At 38.9% G+C, this 21205-nt stretch overlaps 1 protein-coding gene across 3 annotated transcripts in view; it reads left to right on the top strand.

Moving 5' to 3' along the window:
* Window positions 1–21205, top strand: part of grik2 (glutamate receptor, ionotropic, kainate 2) — a 292293-nt gene that overhangs the window by 123466 nt on the left and 147622 nt on the right. For all 3 annotated transcript variants that reach the window (XM_062423343.1, XM_062423345.1, XM_062423344.1), the window contains exon 6: window positions 3176–3349. In XM_062423343.1, coding sequence (XP_062279327.1) covers window positions 3176–3349 — 174 coding nt within the window. The remainder of the gene's footprint in view (window positions 1–3175; window positions 3350–21205) is intronic.

The following is a 21205-nucleotide window of genomic DNA, read 5'->3' as shown; positions in this document are numbered from 1 at the left end:
TCAGTTCCAGTAATTAGTTACTATTGATATTCATGATAACAAATCACTATAATTTATATTTTTATACTAATGGGTAATTCCATGTAATGTGGCGCCCGTAATGCAGACATATTGCTATGTATTGCTATATGCAAACTGCCTCAATAATGCAAAATGTGTGCTAATGGTCAATAAGAGACCATATCACATGTTGCATTGATGCACTATTACCTAACTGCATTAAATCCAAAAACACTTATGTATGTAATTTTGAGGTTTAATGATATTTAATGTTAATACCTTTTTATTTATTGGTGATTTTTCCATGATATTAGATTCACACCAGTGCTACCCATTCAAACTGGAGCCCAAGTCATTCCTTTTCCTTTATAAAGTGACAACAGAGTTTTGAGATTTGGCAACCAACAAGCTAGTGAAACAATCCAAAATGATTCATTAAATTAAATGTATTATTGGATTAATATCACTACACAGCCATAATCTGATTAATGTTTTATCTTCTAAATGTTGCCATCTTTTTACACAGCCCTGTTGCCCACTATTTACATGCTGTAAAATTAAAAATAAAAATACATTTTAAAAAGTCTAAATTACTAAAATTAAAATGTTTTTTTTTGTCCTAAATAGGTAGAAAATCACAGAAAACCTTTTCCTTGTTTTCTCAGGAGGATATATTCATTAAAATTGTTAAATTATTATTTTGATAAAAAATGTTAATCAGGAGACATTATGCCTCTTTAAAAATCGTGTTATATAAACCATTTTTAACAAGTAAACTAGCATTAACAGGCACCATCTTGGGGTTCTGCATGACTCTCTTTTTATCTTCCTTTTCTCCTCTGCCTCATCTCCCCTCCCTTTCCCTCCACCAGCACTAGTCGTAGTAACAGTATGTAGTAGCATCTCTCTGCTGCAGTGCTGACAGTCAGTGTGAAATATGTAAGTTAAGAGAACAGCAAAGCATGTGTGTGTCATCCACTGACTGATAGCTGCCTGAACAACATAGAACTTTAAACCTTTGGTATGTGTGAAGAAGGAAATGTCACTATTTATTTTTCTCCTAAATGTAAAAAGCGAAATTGTGGAGTCTTCAGGAGTCTGTCAGTCTGGTGACATTACTTGGCTGTACAAGTGACCTTTGACTTTGTCTATGTCAGGATAAAGTCCACACACTAACATGTATAACAACACATCTACATAGACACACACACACTAGTGAGCATTATTGATAGTTCCCTAACTGTCTGAACTTGAACTCAGTCATGTTCCAGGTCAAAGATTGGACTCAAACCAGCCTGTCCTCACGAACAAACGACTATAGTCCCGTTTCCATTAAGGAAGTTCCAGATTACATTTAGGAGGCGGGAATTTAACAGGAACGTCCTCTCACTCGGTCCTCTCAGCCGTTGTGTCTCCATTGCAGAGTAGGACCCACCTGACTCTGGATGTGACCTAATCATTCTGAAACGGTTTATAGACGCTTATTTTGGGGGCTTTCCGTTGACGTCACATCCCACTTTGAGTATACCCAATCAGCACAGAGTCGACCTGAAGCCCCACCCAGGAGATTGTCGTTCAGGGGCGGTTCCTGCTATGGAGACACGCACCAACGGTCACAGCCTCGTAAAATTACCCTGAAGTTCCTGCAGTGGAAACAGCCCTATTATAAAAGTCTATGTCTAAAATCCAGGCTGGTAACATTCATGCCATCTAGAGCCAGTAGTAATTATGAGCAGGGAAAGTGATGTGATTCAGATTACATGGTTGGGGAGATGGTTAGATAGATCGAAAAAAAGCTGCAGGAGACATCTGTTCGCTTTCATTTCCAACCACGAGTGTCATGAGTCTGGACAACGTTGTCATGGTGTTTACTGTTGCCATGATGATAAAGGTCCTAACCCTAACTAAGTGGGTTTTTTAATGCCTAAACCTAACCAGACTTTAACCACAGCACTGTCACAACATAAGACATCATAATCCTTTAACAGTGATTTTTAACAGTTTTTGAAAGAAGCATATTCTGATACTGTAGGTCGTTCTGGAGCGCAGGTACAATCGACCTATGTGGTCGTTCTATTATGAAAATACCTTTAAATCAAACTCTTATTGAAGCTCCATCCCACTCTCATTCTGAAGAGGCTGCTTGTGTTGTTCAGTATCAAAACGCCGTCTTTCTCTCCCAGTCTGTTCCGCCTCCCCTCCTGTCCTTTTACTTTATAATGTTAAGTTCCTTTGAAAATGTAATTCTTCAGGTTTTTAACTGCCTGTGCTCTTCGTCATGGTTGCTTAAAGGGATGATTCTGGGTTTGAAATGAAACATCTTAAACGTGCATACTTTCTCTGCAGCCATTCAGTGTGGCACAATTTATGCGAGATAATTAAATATCCCTCTGGTATTTTCAGGAAGATGAAAAGTAAAATACAAACATGAATGCAGATGGGGGAGGGACTGTGGAAACAGATAGAGGGGTATCTTGCCATTTCCCACTGTTATGTTTGGCAGACAGAGAGTCCAGTGCTGACAGCCTAATTCTCCCAGCAGAGTGAACAACCCAGCCATACCGAGGCCACATATGGCAGCCGTTTTCCTGCCAGATTTCTCTTTACTCTTCATTTACCTTGTGTTAACTGTTAGGTCTAACACTGTATGTAAGGTTTGATCAGTGGAACAGTTTGTCAATTTGTGGACCTGATACCGGCCTTTTGTGAATGATAAGAAAGAGATCACGCAGTGATGTGATGTCTTCATAGCAGATTGTTTAATTTCAGCAGGATGAAATTAATTAAAATATCAAAATGCCACAGAAAATGTGAATATTGCTCTTATGTGATATTAAAATGAATACTTTGAAGTTTTGGACTTGATGATGTATACCAGGGGTATTCAATTAAAATTCACTGAGGTCCAATTTGTATAAATTGTCCTCAAGTGAAGGCTAGCTCTGTTAAAAGTAAAAGAGTAGTAAGAAAAAATCCCAAAGCTGTCTTATCATTGAGCTATCATTGTGTTTCTTGTTAGCTTAGATTGAGTCATGGAATAGGATTGTATTACTTTGTGTGGTTTATGCAACTTTTCTTTCTTTTGAGCCTTCATCAAGCTTTTAATTTTTAACTTCAAGACTTTGTCAGTTCATCTCTTCAAGCTCTGATGTGCTACTTTTAATTGTCCTACCAGGATCTGTTCGCCCTGGACGTGGAGCCTTACCGATACAGTGGTGTGAACATGACAGGCTTTAGGATCCTCAACACCGAAAACAGCCAAGTGGCCTCCATCATCGAGAAATGGTCCATGGAGCGACTGCAGGCTCCACCCAAACCTGACTCTGGTCTACTGGACGGCTTCATGACCGTGAGTTTCATAATGAATGAACATAATGAATGAATGATCTGATCCTCAGTGCCCATCTGTCTGAATCAGTCCCACCCCCACATGATCAATATGAATGTGTGTGTGTGCTCGCTCAGCTGAGAGGTTGTGTCCTGCTGAGTAGAGAGCTGAGATTTGTCCTCACTGTTTGATGAATATTAGCAAAATAATTGATGACAAAACATATTAAGAATTGCGTTGATTGTACAGAGAGGGGACGTCCTCATTAGAGGGGCCAGTGCCTAAAACATAGAGGCAGCAACTTGACAATCACTGGAGGCGCTGTGTTTTCCAGTTACGCCACCCAGCTGTTTATGGGCTTAATGAACAAACAAATGAATGAATTATCTTTATGTACATTGTGCTTTTTACAGCAGAGCCATCTCTAACACGCACTGCAAATGCACTAAAACAGGCAATGTTTAGTTTCAGACAACTTTATTGTTCCCACTGGGCAATTCATTTGCAGCTTCCCAGTCCATACATTCAGCCTCAACAAACACCAACCAAACACATAAAATGTCAGAGGAAACATTACAAAGTAAGAGACAAGTCACAACACTAAAGCAATAAATAAAAACAATAAATAAAGGCAATAAATCCAGAAATCTAAAACATCAAGTCATCTCAATCTTTTAAAAATAGCAACCATTTAAGAGCAGTGTCTGTGTTGAGCAGCCTAATAACAGAAGGAATAAAGGACTTGGAATAGTGACTAGTTCAAAGTAAAAGTTGAGCTAATCGCTTGTTGTCAAAGTAAAAGGCTCAAAGTAAAAGGCTTGTGTCATATAAGGAGAATGTAGCCTCACACTCTGAATGATAGATAAGATGAAAATGAAGATGAATATGATTAAAAGTTGAGTTGATACAGTAGGTTTCTTTTTAGTCAAGTGATTCACACGTTTGGTGGTTTGAGTTGTTTTTGGCATACATGTATTTAATAATAATAATTTAAGTTAAAACCAAACCAAACATAAGGCTGAGGGAACATAGGGCTGAGGGAACATAAGGCTGAGGGAACATAAGGCTGAGGGAACATAGGGGCTGAGGGAACATAGGGCTGAGGGAACATAAGGCTGAGGGAACATAGGGGCTGAGGGAACATAGGGCTGAGGGAACATAAGGCTGAGGGAACATAGGGGCTGAGGGAACATAGGGCTGAGGGAACATAGGGCTGAGGGAACATAAGGCTGAGGGAACATAGGGCTGAGGGAACATAGACACTCACCTGATAAGCAATGGAATTAAAAACATTCATCACTACCACACCCTTATTTATTTTAATTGAATAAGAGTGCATTTATGTTTATAGTAAAACAACACATTAACCATCATTGTGGCGTGTCTTGATAAACCTTACAGTTAACATGTCAATAAATAATACAAAAGTTCTGATCTAGCTGTTTATAGACTGCGTGAGAGAAATCACACAAGAAGCCTAATTTTCCTTCACAATAATTCACTACATGTTTAAAGTCAGTAGGCAAACTCATTAATATATGTGATAATAAAGATCATTGTATATGCCATGGTAAATGTAAAGGTTTTCTCTAGTGGAGCATGAAACTGGATCTCTCACTGGCTGGTTGCTCCATGCTCTTATAGAAAGCCTTGGTTTTCATGTTGACATTAAAGCGTCTGCTACTGTCGATCAGTGTAAAACATTTTTTTTAAAACTGCGTTGCCGACAACGAGTGACGTGCTATTGGACAATACCATGACTGAAGCTAGGGGAGGGGTAGAAACAGGACTGTACTGATGGACCAGCATGAATTAAGTTAATTATTCTATTCCCCCTCCCAAATCCCTCTATTTCTCACATAAAGTTATTCTTATTACTTGCAAGGAATTGTTGAATAAACAGTGTGTATCTATTTAATGGACTATACCCTGATGGATAGAACGGGGAGAGGAAGGGGAACTATGGGAATTAGAGTTTCACTGAGGACCAAAGTTCCAGGCTGTCAGCTCTATGAGGAAGACATTCTTTCTAGTTATAATTTTTGTTGTTGTTCTTCTCTGCCCTAAAAAAAAGGTAGACACGTTGTTGTGGTTAAAAGAACCAGAAACTTGGTTGGGTTGTGGTGTTTTATATGCACATTCATTTTGTTTTCTTCTTGTTTTGACTTATACTTTTTTATTAAAAACAGTAACAACCATTGCTCTTCAGCCCAATACTACACTTTTAAAGCTAATCCTAATAATGCCAAAAGTCAGTGTCAGAATTGACAATAATGTCATGGAATATTAAAGGCCTGGAGAACCCCATAAAAACGAAAAAAATAATATCCCCTCTCAAGAAAGACAAAGTCGATATTGCTTTCTTACAAGAAACATGCAAAAATAGACATGAATCTTTTCTGTGTCACAGCTAAGATCCTTTTACAAAGGCTTCAAAAACGTATTAAATATCGGGAACGTGAGTTTGACTATATTCTTTCCACTTTTGGGGCAATTGGGCTATTCTCCTAAAACTTATTGAATTTCCATGTGCTTCTCAAGTGTTTCTCTGCTGGCTGGTGAGTTTTCACAGACATAAAGTTGCTGAAGCTATCAAACATTGTTTTGGACATGATACACTTGTTGGGGTGCATATGCTTTTTACTGTAACTTCCCAGTCGTCCTGAGGGAGTCAAATAGGGAAACCTCCCTGCCCCGATTTGTGAACTCCGGCTGTGATAAGAAGAGTCTCTGTCACTGTGATGTGAAAACTCTCTGATCAGAGCACACTGCCTGTAATAACTGTTCCTCCACGCTGCTTTCATACCACTCTCTTATCTGGGAACTCTGCCAAAAAATGTCAACCCACCAGAGACGAGGAACGGGAAGGAAAAGAGAGTAATGGAGGAGGGAAGAGAAATGATATGAGGGTGATGAAAAAAAAATAAAAGGGAGAGGAAGGAGGAAGACATGGAGTGGATGAAGGGAAATCAGTCCCCACGTTCTGGGTTTTATTCCCAGGATGACTGTTGAGGTGTTAAACGCTCGGCCCGATGTAGCCGCTTGGTCTGATTCCAGTTGGAAAGCCCTGGCGGCGGCAGCAGCAATATGTTGGCTGCTGATTGAAAACAGTGGCTTACCTCTGGGGAATAACACATTGCCCCCCCACCCTCCTTTTTTTTCTTTTTTCTTTTTCTAAAAGAGCAAGATCTCGCTGAGTCATGTTTCTGGATTGATATCGGAGAGTGGGTGTTACTCAGTTTAAGCCCCTTTTGTTGGATTTGTGGCTCAATCAATACTGTTTCCCACTTGAGACCTGAAATGGACTGTGTGTGTAATAACCGGACCTTTTCAAAACACAAAAAAAAGCTCAGAGTGCCTTTACAGCTACCAGCTTCCACCAAGAGCTGCTATGTAGAGTCTTAGAATCCATTGTTGTCTCAGATCCACATAAAGAAGATGAAACAAGGCCAAATAAAAAGGTCTTTCTTATAATCTTCATGTTTATACCCTTTTACTCCATTCTGCTGTGAGAGAGTCATCAGCCTGAGCCGAGCTGGGTGGTTATTTTTGGATCAGCGACAGGCGAAGATTTATGTGTGTGAGGAGTGTGCTGTGACCCTGCTCATCAGTGAATTAATGGCGTATGAGTTTGAAGGTGGGGATTGATTAATTAGACAAATGGCAATCAGTCAGCAGGTAATGCATATTGACACGGTGAAAGGTTCCGTAAATGTTTGATTAACGGCTTCATTTGTGTGCTGTATTTACGGTTTTGTGTGCTTAAGTAGTGAACTGCTGATGTGCTGTAACTTATGGACTCACAGATCATGACATATTGCACTGAGTGAGCAGTGCACAGAGTTCAGTTCATCAGGCTGCTTCTCTCCTCAACATCATTGTTTTACATTAAACGGTTCTAGTCGCAATTCGGCTTATTGCAGACTAATGGTGATATGTTTAGAACTGAAGTATTTCGTAATCTAATTCTGTTTGATGAGGAACAAAAGCGAACTACTTTCCCTCATATTGGATTCATGGCAGTTTGCAAAAAACCTCTGAAATAGTCCCACTCATCTTATGAAGAAAAGTGTATTCTAGTAGTAGTCTATATATTACTCCAATTAGTGGATTTGCTGTACAGGTGTCATGAAAAGCCAGTATATGTATATGTTTATGTCAAAAAAATGTCTAGAACGTGGTTGTTTTATAGCAGTTTTAGAAATGGTCTATTCTGCTTTGTTTTCAGCATTTACTTGTTCCCCCCTCATACATAGTATATCTATGAGTTTTGGCTATATTAATGTTAATACTAGTCACTAGTCAAATAAAACATATGCTATTGACATGGGCCATTGCATAATTAAAAAGGGACAGTATGCATGGATATGATGTGTCAATGCAAAAAAAAAAAAAAAAATTAAAAGCTCTGTTACTGGCCCACTTTCATGCACTTTTAATACCGTTTAGTATCACCTGCACTCATTAGTCAGCTTTTTTCCCAGATAAAACTGTTAAGTTATTGATGATTCATTTTGCTGAATATTGTACTTTAACCTATATACAACTACATTGCGGCTGTGGCTCAGGAGGTAGAGCGGGTCGTCCACCAATTGGAAGATTGGAGGTTCGATTCCCGGCTCCTCCAGTCCATGTTCAATGTGTCCTCGGGAATGATAGTTAACCCTCAATTTGCTCCCGATGGCTGCACCAACAGTGTATGAATGTGTGTGAATGGGTGAATGTGACTTGTAGTGTAAAAGTGTTTTGAGTGGTCAAAAAGACTAGAAAAGTGCTATAACTACAGTCCATTTACCATTTACATGTTCAGCACATCTGTATCATGAACAGCTGTTTTGGCTGCTAGCAGTTCCTGTGACAAGTGTCACAATATGAATAAATATAAAAAGCTATATGAATTTTAAGCAGATTTATGAATATCTTTAATGGACCCTGAAGCCACTGTAAAGAGTGAATCTTGCTGATTGTAGCAGTGTGTGTTAAAATGTGACTGTGGTCCGATGGGTGCAGCAGGGGTTGGATGTAGGGATTGAATATTACTGCAAAAATCAGCTGTTTCTTGTATCTGTTCAAGACATATTGTTAATATTTTTTAAAACCTTGAGATTAAAACCCCTTTTGCAAGCGATACCTAGCCAAGACAGGGTCAGTTAGCAGCAAGAACAATAACAGAGTAACAATATATAAAAGTAATAAATAGGCACATGTTGTTATTCATTCCGACCTGAGGTTGTGAGTGCTTTGTAAAAGTGAGAACTTCTGACTCAAGTAGGGAACCTGCCTGATATCACTTTGTAGAGTAAAATGTACCAATGTTGCAGTCTACGCAGAGTGACAGATGACCATCTGACCAAGCTATACAAAGTGCAGTGGTGGGTCCTGAAAGCAGAGTTCATGATGCAACTCAGGGCAGAGTGATACATATATATTTGTGTATATATACTAATAATGTATTTGTGTGAATTTATGCTATTGACCAACTGTAATCTTTCTTGACCGTGCTGACCATTGATTGAGCAGTACGAGTGAATCCTAATTGCAGGAGGCAATCATCATCATTGAGTATTAACTGCTCTGTTGTTAATCAGTCATAAGACAGTAGCGGTTGGATTAACTGCTGATTTGTTGCACACTTAATGAACAGGAGCACGAGTTTTCACCAGGACTGTGTCCAAAATCGCAGTCTTCCTCACTCGTCCATTAGACTACCTAAAACACACTCTCTAGTTGAGTCTATAATGAGCAGTACATTAATATTTCAATTTATAAATCATCTCTGACATGTGTAAACTTGCAAGACTAAAATTCTCACCAAAATTCATGCATATGTATTTATTAGTATGCCTCTGGTTCTTGCAGTTACAGTATTTGCTGCAATAAGCATCTTATATTTCAGTGGACTTAGTCTGTACGTCTCTAAGAGAGTTTTTACTTGCTAATTGCTCACTTTATAAGAGCACAGTGTGTGCCGGGCAGTTAGAAGCAGCAGCAGTGTTAAGTGTCTAGCAAGGTGGTGCTGAATCTTATGCTGCTGCTGCTGATGAATGTGCAATTAACCTACTCCCTGGTTTTTATATAACACTCAACAGTGCCCCCAAATCCAAAAATATCCTCCCAGTCAAAACTTTAGAAACTCAGTACTAAGTTTTGAAACATCAATGAACTGGAGTTTAGGAATGTGGGCGCTTTTAAGCCACAGAAAAGTAACATAACAAAATCAGAAAAGATTATTATTTCTGTCACACATACATTATTTTTCTTTTCCTTCTTTTTAAGTTAGGATTTATTTTGCTTCAGTGTGCTGCACTGAGTGTCAAACTGCATGTAATTGATTTTGAATATTGCATAACTCTGTACTAATCCACGGTATCTCAAAATGAGCTAAAACTGTGTTGTCAGTTACCGGGGCTCTGCAGAGCATGAAAGTCTCTTCTTGACCTCAGAAATAGTAGCATTTCTAAGCCAAGGTCTACTCACTTGCTTTTTTCCGAGATCTTGCAGTATTGAGGACAAGACCAGGGGAGACAAGTGCATGAAACAAAATGAACTGTATTACTCAGATGATACTGATGATTAAGCCTTTTTAGAAGTCTTTGGCACTTAGACTCCACCGGGAGGTTTTAAATCGAGGGACTTCAGTCCTGAGTAGCTGCAAGATAAATCCCCCCATGGAGTCCAGACACTGGTGGTGTTGGCGGCTGGTGACTTGAGATGGATCAGGGCTGATGAGGTTGATGAAATGGTGCGCTAATGGATCTGCAAAGACTGGGCAATGATGATGAGGAGGAAGAGGTGGGGCGCACATAACAGCAGAGAGGGAGAAAACATATTAAACCCTTAACTACTGTTCAGAGTCAAAATTTGACCCATTTTTTTTTTACATTTGACAGTTGTATAAACACCATATACACATTTCTTTAGATTCACTTTTCCTAATTTTACCCCCAATATAGAAAAAAAGGACATACAATGCATCTTTTTCTTAAGCTTTGTGCAGATGATGCACGTTTTTGGGTATGCAAATGTCCAAATTGCAAAAATCTAATTCTATAAAATGTAAACCTGAAGCATATACAGTGATTGTGAATGACTTTTTTTCCCCTCTTTGCTCTCTTTGCTCTCTGACAGCTTCATTAGGATTAGTCAAACATGTATTAATAACTGATTGGGAATTTATGTGAATGGGTGCATAGGCTAATTATGAGTCAGAATAAGAACAGTATGTGAGGGTTAAAAAGACAGCAGCAAGATCATATGCTGATATTGAAGGTGTTTCACCATGCTATTGGTTAGAAGTGACCAGCTGATGATGATCGCCCCGGCAAACACTGCAAGGAAATGATAAATGAGCATGTGTGAGGGAAGGGATTGACAGATGGTTTGAGGAATAAAACTACAGCCCTGAGCATGCAAATGATACATCTTCTGACTGAACTTTTACTAAAGCTCCATTTCCTTCCAGCAACTTCCAATATGTCAGATTTTTTTTCTTTTTTTTTCTTTTACTAAACTATGTAATCCTCACCTTGCTTAACTGCCTGATCAAGCAGTCCTCTCACACGCAGTAGAAGAACCAGCTGCAGCTTCTTTCACTGCAGCACCAACTCTGCATCCTGTACCAGTGCATTCATTCTTAAAGATGACTGAATAACTGAACTGAAGTTTCATCCTCAGGCTGACTTTTTTCTTTCTCCCAACGTATGTCTGTGCGTGACAGATCAGGTAAACTAATTCTGCACCTCATTCCTTTATGCTGCCTTCAATTAATCTGGCAGCGTAGAATCCCTGCCCTGAGTCGTGGCTTAACATGCACGACGAGAGTGACCTTACAAGCGCCACGCTCTCATTACCATAATGTCTCTCCTTGTTAATTGCTTTAGCTGCTGTCTGATTCATTGTGTGCCCCGCAAAAATTGAAACAGGTTCAAAAAAACACTCAGGCATGACTGTAATTTCTGCATTTATCTCTTTGTCATAAGTTGGAAAGCAGAAACGTTAACTCCGAGCCTCGTCCGAAACACGCGGGCTGACCCCTCACACGTCAAGGTCGCCTCTTTGTTTGTCGCAGCTCCAAAACACCGTTGGTATTCAGAGCCACAGCATCGCCGTTAAATCGTTTCTATCCCCATATTACCATAAATATGCTACACCTGTGGGTACATTTAAATGGGCCACTGATGGAAAGCTATTTCCTTTTTGACAGATATCATTTAAAATCTGATCCAAACACAGTTATAAAAAAAGAAAAGTGTCACACAGACATCAGACGTATTCCAGGATTCATATTATCTGAGCATCACTCAAACAGACATATGGTGAGAAGGGGGAAAGGATAAGATGAGTCATATGAAAAATGTCATTAAATAGTAGGAATCTCTGCTGAAGGCTCACCAACCAAAATGTGTCAATTATTGTGAGACGGCTAATAAATCTTATTTTACTTTATATATATTAATAGTCAAGCATTGAAGACTATTCCTAACATGAAAACAAAGAAAAGCATAAAATAAAAAAATATAACATCTGCACTCAAATGTATGCGTGTGAATTATAATAAACATTGCTCTAAGTCTAAGTGTACAAATCAGTATTGACATTCTAGTTATGTCTCAGGTTTTGTGTTTTAGTCATCTGTTTCTCCTTGTCTGCATTTATTTTCTATTGCATGGACAATTTTCATTTTCTCTTCAATGCTGAAAATGCTGAAATGTTCTCACAGTATCTTCTCCTACCTAAAATATTTACCATCATAATGAGGAAAATAAGATATCTGTGATGATATGCACTGATGGAATAATGCAACATCTAAAATGCCACTTTGGTAATTTATCCAAAAATCAGCAGACTAGAAAAAAGCCTGAATTGTGTCCATGTGCTTATTATAATATTGATATATGAACGAGCAATATTAATGTCATGTGGCTTTGACTTGATTGTTTGATTCAGAAGCTTATATTCATTCATTCATTTCTGACATGTAGAAACATTCACAATACCTGGGATAGATTATTATATAATACACTTATGCAATATATTTTGAAGTTGATTTTATGCACAGTAAAATAGCAGAGAGATCTCAATGTACACTTATATGTAACATAATAATACAAATAAAACGGGCAGATTAGGTAACATATTCATCGATTTGACAACACTTAATGCAGCATAAAGAAACATACAGAATATAATAACTGTGTTTTATAGCATCAGATCCTCTCTGTGTAGCACGCCCTAGTCCACCCACTCCTTAAGAAGCTGAGCCTTGATACTCCCTTTTTTCATAAAGCTCATGGAAAAAATGGTTTATATGCAACTGATAAATGATGACGTCTGTCTGATACATTTCAGTTTGGTTTTAGCAGGGCTCTAAACGAACTTTTTCTTTCACCATCCTCGCAAAATGATCCCAAAACACAATCAATCCTGAAATAAATGCGGTCTTTAAAATCTTGACCATTAGCATATATAAAACATCACACAAATGATTAAATGATCAATCAACTTTAAAAAATAAAGTAAAATTCATCTGAGAAGATTAGATTAGAGACTAAATCACAGTACAAACAAAAGACTTTTGCAAAAAGAAGAAAACAGATTAAATAGAAACTTCTTTCAAGGAGCAGAAAACTTTTAACTGTGGCAAGTTTAATACATTACATTTCTGTTTAAAGAGCACATACATCACTAGGTGATTGCTGGCACTCTAGTCTGTGATTGTGATCCCACCAAGCACTGCGCGTTTCAGAAGCATCTCTCTGCTCCGCTGTGCTAAAAATATGCACCTACTGTATACTACTATTATTACTACTAATAATGTTTTCCTCACAGAGTTTTTGCACACTATTCAAACACACATCTCTTCCTATTTCTCTCCATTTTGGAGAAACAGAGTGTGGTTTTATATGATAGGTTTGGCTAGCTAAACACCAAAAGTCACATTTGATTGGATGAACTTTTATAAGCGCCTCTGAGTGCAGGAAGAGTCATTAAATATCTGAAACTGTTTCCCAGGAAGAGAAGAAATGTATTTTGATATAAGAATACCCTGATACTGATCTTTTGACACATATTTGGCATATAACATGTGATAAATGAACAATTACCACAGGGACACAGGATCAAAAATGGGAAAATGTATTTTTCATTTCATGCCTTCAAGCCCTTAATAGTAAACTTGACGTCATGCCAACCAATACCAGGCCATCTGCCAGAAATGTGGGAGTAATCTTTGATTCAGAGTTGACCTTTGAAAACCGAGCACAAGGGGTTAGTCAGTCTTGTTTTCTTTGCTGTTGACCTGAAGAAAGTTAGTCATGCCTTTAATTCATCCCATCTGAATTGTTGTAACTCTATATGTTCTGCACTCAATAATAAAATGCTAAATCATCTACAATTACTTCAGAATGCAGTTGCTGGGTTCTTAAGTGGTTAACAGGTTGTGCCACATAAAGGCTTAGGACTCTATGAAGTGCCTCCAGGCCTGGCTCGTCCTGCGTTTCGCCAGCTGGGGTACCTGTGTATTGTGACATGTTCTCTCCTTTCAAACACTTCCTCCAGATCTGGTGAATCTTGAGGCCTCAGCTGTTCTTGCACATCTTCCCACATTTGCATACAATGCTCGTAGTCATTTGTCCATTGCCATCTGTTGCCAACCCGGCTTTTTATCCCCAAGAGTTGATCAATAGCTTGATTTGAGTTTCCTCTTCTTAGAAGATGTGGGTTGGGAAAATCTGTTGTTGTGTATATACCATATTCACTTGAATGGGAAAGTACTCTCCTGTAGAAAGATAGATTACTCTAGTATCTACTAAAAATATTGTACACTGCCCCTTAAATATATTGTACATTAGCAATGCAAGTCACATTGTTTAAATATTCCCTCCAGACATGTTTTAATGTATTTAAAATGTTCTAATTTGAATAATAATTTGTCTGATTATAATTTTTTTCACCAAAAATATATCGTTTAAATCCTTTAAATGACATTTAGCTCTTCCCCTGAATTAAAAATTACAGAATCTAAAATATGCAAATATATTCCATCCCAAAAGTTGAACTGCTGGACATAAGCTGTCTTCTTCTTCACTGTAAAACCTATTCTCAGTGTTTCTGCACCGAAACTTCATGTTTCCTCGTAACACTTGTGTAACTGGACCAAGATTGGCTTCCAAACTATTTATGATTTCACAAATCATGCTTGTAGGCTGGAAACCCTTAAAATCACATTTCCAGTTAGCACAGAGAAACTTCCCCCCTTCAGCAGATCAATGTGCAAACAGCCTTCTAGTGCCTAACTCATACACATACATCATTCTGCAGGGGGACATTAATGTTATGTGCTGTAAAGCAATGTGCAGGCTTTTCCTTGTATATTACAGAATCAACTGTGCATTTTATATATTTATACTCAAGTAAATCTCTGTTATGTAACAATCTGTAGGTACCATAATAGATACATAATTCACTTGCATTGTGTTGTGTCTGTGCAGCCGCTCTGCTCTGTACAGCACGTGGTCAACATGGGTTGTATTTAAATGAACGGATACATTTAACTATGACCTTGAATTTCCAGTGTTTCTGCAGTCTTTCTTTCTTTGGTGTATGTTATCTTCACTCGCCTCTGTTTTCATAAGTTGCAGTGCGTTGAGCTCTCTCTGCAACATAGCCTAATGAAAAGAAAACACAATTATCATTGTGGGAATGTTTTGTCATTGCAATAAAACCAGTCTCTTGTCATAACAATACACTGTAACAGTGCTTTGTTTTAATGTGAATTTTTATATTCTTAAAAACAAAGAGTATTTTCTCTTCTCCATACAGGATGTTTACTTATCTGTGTTTTTACTATCTTTTGTGGAAATGAAATTTGTTTTGTTCCAGCAGTCGTCATGAAGAGATAAATTGTTAAAGAGCAATTTATTTCTCCACTAACATTGGTTGGCACTGTCTGTGTGTGTGTGTGTGTGTGTGTGTGTGTGTGTGTGTGTGTGTGTGTGTGTGTGTGTGTGTGTGTGTGTGTGTGTGTGTGTGTGTGTGTGTGTGTGTGTGTGTGTGTGTGTGTGTGTGTGTGTGTATGTGTAGAGGGGGGGTGTGTGTGTGTAGAGGGGGGGTGTTGGCTTGGCAGGAAAAGAGATGAGTGAACTGGAATAGGACGAGGCTGGTGGAGGGATTGAGAGATGGGTTTTTCGTCTCTATCCTGCCTGTTCCTGTTCCAACCTGTCAGTCATGCTGTCTCACTGGAGACCTCCCTGAGTGGCAGAACAAGCTTGGAAACATGACCTGGACTGGTTTAAGGAGCGAGTGAGTTGGGGGGGGGGGGGGTAACTGGGTGCTGACCCCAGCCAGAGTTTAGGACTGGAGCAGTAGGGGTTGCTGGATAACAAACACCCAGCACAGAGCAAGACAAGAACCTGCCTGTGCTGGGTGTTTGATACCCAGATCATGCTCCATTCCAAGGCATCAATGTTTTCCAATACACACAGCCTTTCGGTTGCTTTGAAATACTTCTGAAGCCTTTGTCTGGAGTTGGAGCCGTTTGAAGGAGTTATCATTAGAGGGAAGCTTATATTTGGTTATTCCACATTTTGGCTGCATCTCCACACTCAGTGCTGGGATGATGCCGTTGGACCATGCCCTTCTCCGCCTTTGAGATGATGCTTCTCTCAGCTTAGTTTATTCCATCTGCTTCTCTGTCTCTCCCTCTCTGGCTCACAAATTTGGATCTGGCTCTGGTATTGTCCGCATGCTTGGGGGAAGGAATTTGGCTGTGACATGTTGCTGGGATGTTATTCTGGCTGCTGGCGGTATATGTACAGAGGCTGATGGTGCTTGGCAGCGCTGGTGAGGACAAAGAGCAGTGACTCTGGTACCATAGACTTCACCCAGTGAGACATTTAGTGTCTGATGGGGTATCTCCTAGCCCCAATGATTGTAGGAGACAAGTAGCTCTTCACAGCGCTGACATAAAGGGTTGAAGTTTCCCTATAAACATCTAGTTCTTTCACCACAGCACCGTTGCCACAGCAATTCAGAGTCAATCTAAATGCAATTATTTAGTAATGAGACACATCATTTAGTACAACTGTATTTGTCTTGTGTGCCATGGATGTATCAAGGACAACTGGATATCATATGAAAAAATGGCAGCCCATTTATTAGAATCAAACTGTGCTTGTTTGTATGATGCACATCATTGCCTCTAACACTTGTTGTGTTAAGTGTACAGGCTTTAGATTTTAGTATTAGTAGACACATGCAACCACTGTTGAGGGTTTGAGGAGCAGACACTGATTGGTTTTAAGGGGTTACAAGTGAGTCAGTATTTTGCAACTGTGGGTAAAAGATGCTGTAAGAATCACACATATTGGTAAATGGTAAATAGACTGTACTTATATAGAGCTTTTCTAGTCTTTTTGACCACTCAAAGCACTTTTACACTACATGTACACCACATTCACCCATTCACACACATTCATACACTGATGACAGGAGCTACCACACAGGGTGCCAACCTGCAAATCGGATGGAAGCTAATATCCATTGGGAACAATTTGGGGTTAAGTGTCTTGCCCAAGAACACATTGACATGTGGACTGGAGGAGCCAGGAATCAAACCGCTGATCTTCCGATTGGTGGATGACCCGCTCTACATCCTGAACCACAGCCGCCTATTCATTTATAGTTGAATGCAGACCACTTCACCAATGTTCCTGCTTTAACCACAATTAATATAATAGATGGCAGACAAATGTGGTTCTGAAACCTTAACTGAATGAACCTCCCACCCAAAATCATAGCAGCACTATAAATGTTGTGCTGCCATGGAAATAGAGCCTCTAATGGTTTAATCAAGTCAGTACAGAGAGTAACTCACTTCATATTTGTAACAGCTGTACTCTCAACATGTCTTTTATGATGTCTATTGAGAAAATGCTCTGTGGAATGACCTTTTTGTTGTTGTCGTTGTCGTTGTTGTTGTATTATCATTGTTGGCTACTGGGAATGTCACTGGGCTGTGAGGCAATTATGGTCTTGTAGCCACAGTCAGAATGGCAGGTCATGTGATCCACTAGCCCCAAAATGCAAATAAAAAAACAACATAAACCTTATAGGCCCTTATCATTTCAGTAGGGTATATTACCAAACACATTTGCAATTAAACAAATGACCACAGAGTAATTGCCACACAGGCCCCTGAAGGTGTGAGGCCCTGGGCGGATGCCTGCTTTGCCTGGTTAATCCAGCCTTGCCAAAAAACAACAGATTAATGCAACATAACAAGTCTTGTTATTATATGTATTACTAAATAATGTCTGGGTAGAAATGTTTTGGTTTTTTAATTATTTTTTTTTCATATTCATTTTAATAGGGCAACAAAACATGATTAACCTCTTTCACCCAGCTACAGTACCATTATCATCATTACAAATGTATGCTGTGTGGCAGTAAGCAGTGTTTCATATTCCAGTCAAGATCCCATTGTTTCCATAGATACCTAAAAGGTCATGCTACATTATAGGAAGGATGTGCATAAAGTGGCACATAGGACATTTAGAGTTTAAAAAGCATTTTACATCTGGATACGTCATAGGTATATGACATTTTTGTTCTGTAATCGAAAATAAATAGTTTGAACTTCAAATAGATATTCAAGAAAAAATCAAAGAGAAAAACACAAGCAAACAGTAATTGGATTTGCAATAAGATGCTCTGTCAAAAAAAAAAGAAAAAACACTGAAAAATATCACTGTTGGCTAACATTTAATGAATGATTCTGTTGCATATTCACCATTTTAGGCTACAGGCTACCTCAGACTATGAGTTTTATTTATGTATCAGTTTAAAACAATGAGCAGTGTTAGTACCACAGCTATCTGCAAGCACATTTATTTTAATAGTGTGATTTGGTGCTTTATTTGTGCGGTTTGTACAGCAGCATGACAGGCTTTCAGGAGTGGGCTGCAGATTAGAGAGCATTCAAACAGGGCTTCAGCTCAGCTCCTTGTTTTTGGCAGGCCTGCTGGAGTGGCTTCTCTCCTTTTGTAGCCACATTGACAGGATAAAAAGAAATACAAGGTAACATTTTAATTTTGAGCTTTAGAACACTGGATAGAGTATTATTTTAGGGTCACTGAATTAATTTGACTGTGAAAAAGAGCACTGGGAGGAAAATTGCAATGTGTGTAAACAGACCTGCCAATGACAAGCAGCTGCAATTCCTTTTCTCTTTGTTTGTGTTAAAAGACAGTCATTTGCAGTAGACTGTGATGTCGGTTTAATTTACAGACTCAAACAGGAAAGAGGCACGGTGTCTTTAAAGGTCATGTTGAAGGTGAATGCCAGGCTGCAATAGCAACATCTGGACAACCAACAGCCATGTGTTGTAGCTTAAGGTAGCATATAAAGATATAATACCTCAGTTTGTTATAGCATCACAACAGCAAAGCCAATCCTCACATTTCCTACATAACATTATCAGAAAGCTGGGATAAAAAAATATATATTTTGGGTGCTATTGTGCCTCCCCACCCCCTCCTCATATACCTTTAAAATATATGTGATTGATCAGCAGATCAGACCAGTACATTAGTGGAAAAAGAAGGCCTGGTTTACTCCCTGGTTAAATATAGGTCTAAAATGGTTGTATTAACGTTTAATAAATCATTTAGTAATTCTTTATATAATTATATAAACAACATTTGGGTTGCCAGGTCATGAAGAATCCTCTTGTCTTTATTAGGGCCCGAGCACTACAGTGCAAAGGCCTTATTGAATCTGTTGGAATTATTACTATCGTGAATAGATTTACCCATGCAACACATTTTCATGAGTTTTCAGCCACGTTTAGCCTGCAAAAATTTGCGCGCATGCCAGACCTGCTGTAAAATGTTCGATTTTATGGTTCACGGAAATGGGCGTGGCAAAATGGTTCAATAGCGCCCCCTAGAAAATTAAGAAAATTGAGCCCCTCGCTCCAGATTGACATGGACAAACGAAATTTGGTACACATATATATCATGTAAAGACGCACAAAAAAAGTATCTTGGACAATTTTGATGCTTCGCCATAAAGCAGGAAGTCCTTATAACTCCTACAGACTTTGTCACATCTACACCAAATTGGTCACACATGTAGAGGGTCCCGTCCTGATCACATCTATGCATCGATACTGTGTCATATCCATAACCCCACCTACTGGACACAGGAAGTCAGCCTCATATGACAAACATTATCCGATTTCTTTGAAATTTTCAGAGTGTGTTCTCTACATCATACACTACAACATGACATATTGGTGGGTGATCTTTAGCGCCACATAGTGGACACAGGTAGTGTTAGTTAGCCCCATCACACAATAGCTGTGTCCCAATTCAGGGGCTGCATCCTTCGAAGGAACCTCAGAAGGATGCATCAACCGTTGTTAAATGAGACGGTCTAGCCTTCGAAGCATTTCCTGGTTGCGTCACAAGCTGCGTCACCAGCTGTTCCCGCCCATAAGACGAGAAAGACAGACAGACGAAGAAAGATTAAGACAGAAGAAAGAAGAAAAAACACACAGAAGAATGAGACAGACAGAAGAAAGGAAAAAACGAAGAAAAACTCAACAGAAGATTAACATATAATAGTGATAATCCTAAACGTAGCTCTTTGTTCAATCCAATCATTTAACTAGACTTTGCAGTTTTACAGTCTGGAAATAAAGCAGGGATCACAACCTAATCTAAATTTGTTCATCTAAGTAATAAAATATAAGTTATTAGTAAAAGTATAAAAGTATAAGTAGTAATAAGTAAAAGTAAATAAATATAAAAGGCAGATACTTACATTTAAATGTAAAGCCCTCGCCGCTTAGTGTCGCCATTGTTATATTTTCCTGGCACTAAACAGCAGCGCGCAAAGGATCTTGGGATATGTGAGGCCGCGAAGGATAGTACCGGTGCATTCTCCAAAAAGAGGGAAAAGAAGGCCGCATTTGAAGGCTGCGTTTGAGGAGTCTTTGAATTGGGACAGACCTTCGTGCGGCGTTGTGACGTAATCGGCCTTCAAATGCGTCCTTCGAAGGATGCAGCCCCTGAATTGGGACACAGCTAATGTTCAATAAAAGCCCGGGTGCCAAGACGTCTACGTGCCCGCTGTGTCTGCCCTGCGACTGTACGACACATTTTGCTGTTTTGGGGCGGGGGAGCGGGGGCCCGTTCATCGCTGATTGCAGCTTTAATTTAATTTAGTTTTGTCTTTTTAGACTACTTACCTGCTGGACAGGCTTTGCAGAACATCTTTACCAATTTATTAATAATAGTAATAACTTTATTTTCATAGAAAATAAAATGCAGCTCAAAGTGTTTTACATTTAAAGCAATAAAACAAGGTCAAACAAGTACAACAAGTTAAAAAAAATAGATAAAAACATTGAAACAGATAAGAAGATATTCAAATTAAAATACATGTGTAAAATACAAGATAAAACACAGATGAACTAAAAGCTTTGCAGTAGAGGTACTGTACCTACTGAGCTCTTTTTGAGAATGTCCACAGAGGTTACCCGTTTGATGTACAGGGGTAGGGTGTTCCACAGTTTTGGTGCATAAACCATCAAGGGGGCTCCCCCACTTTGTTTGTGGAGCTTTGGGCACGACCCAACGATCAATTGTGGAAGATTTCAGAGCTTTCTGTGGCTGATATGGTATGAACAGTTCAGTAATGTGCTGGTGCTATACCATTTAAAGCTTTGTCAGGAATTATTGGTAACTTAAATTTACATTTAGACTAGATGACTTGATGCATAGCTGTAAAACCTCTTTCAGTATGCCTTATTAAAATGTTTAACTATGGATTTGATGGCTTAGCAGAAATTAAGAAACCCAAATTTCTGATGTG

This window comes from Scomber scombrus, chromosome 7 (assembly GCF_963691925.1).
Source record: "Scomber scombrus chromosome 7, fScoSco1.1, whole genome shotgun sequence".
Classification (NCBI taxonomy): domain Eukaryota; kingdom Metazoa; phylum Chordata; class Actinopteri; order Scombriformes; family Scombridae; genus Scomber; species Scomber scombrus.
The sequence above is the reverse complement of the archived record's forward strand: the minus strand, read 5'-3'. Positions and strand labels throughout refer to the sequence as shown.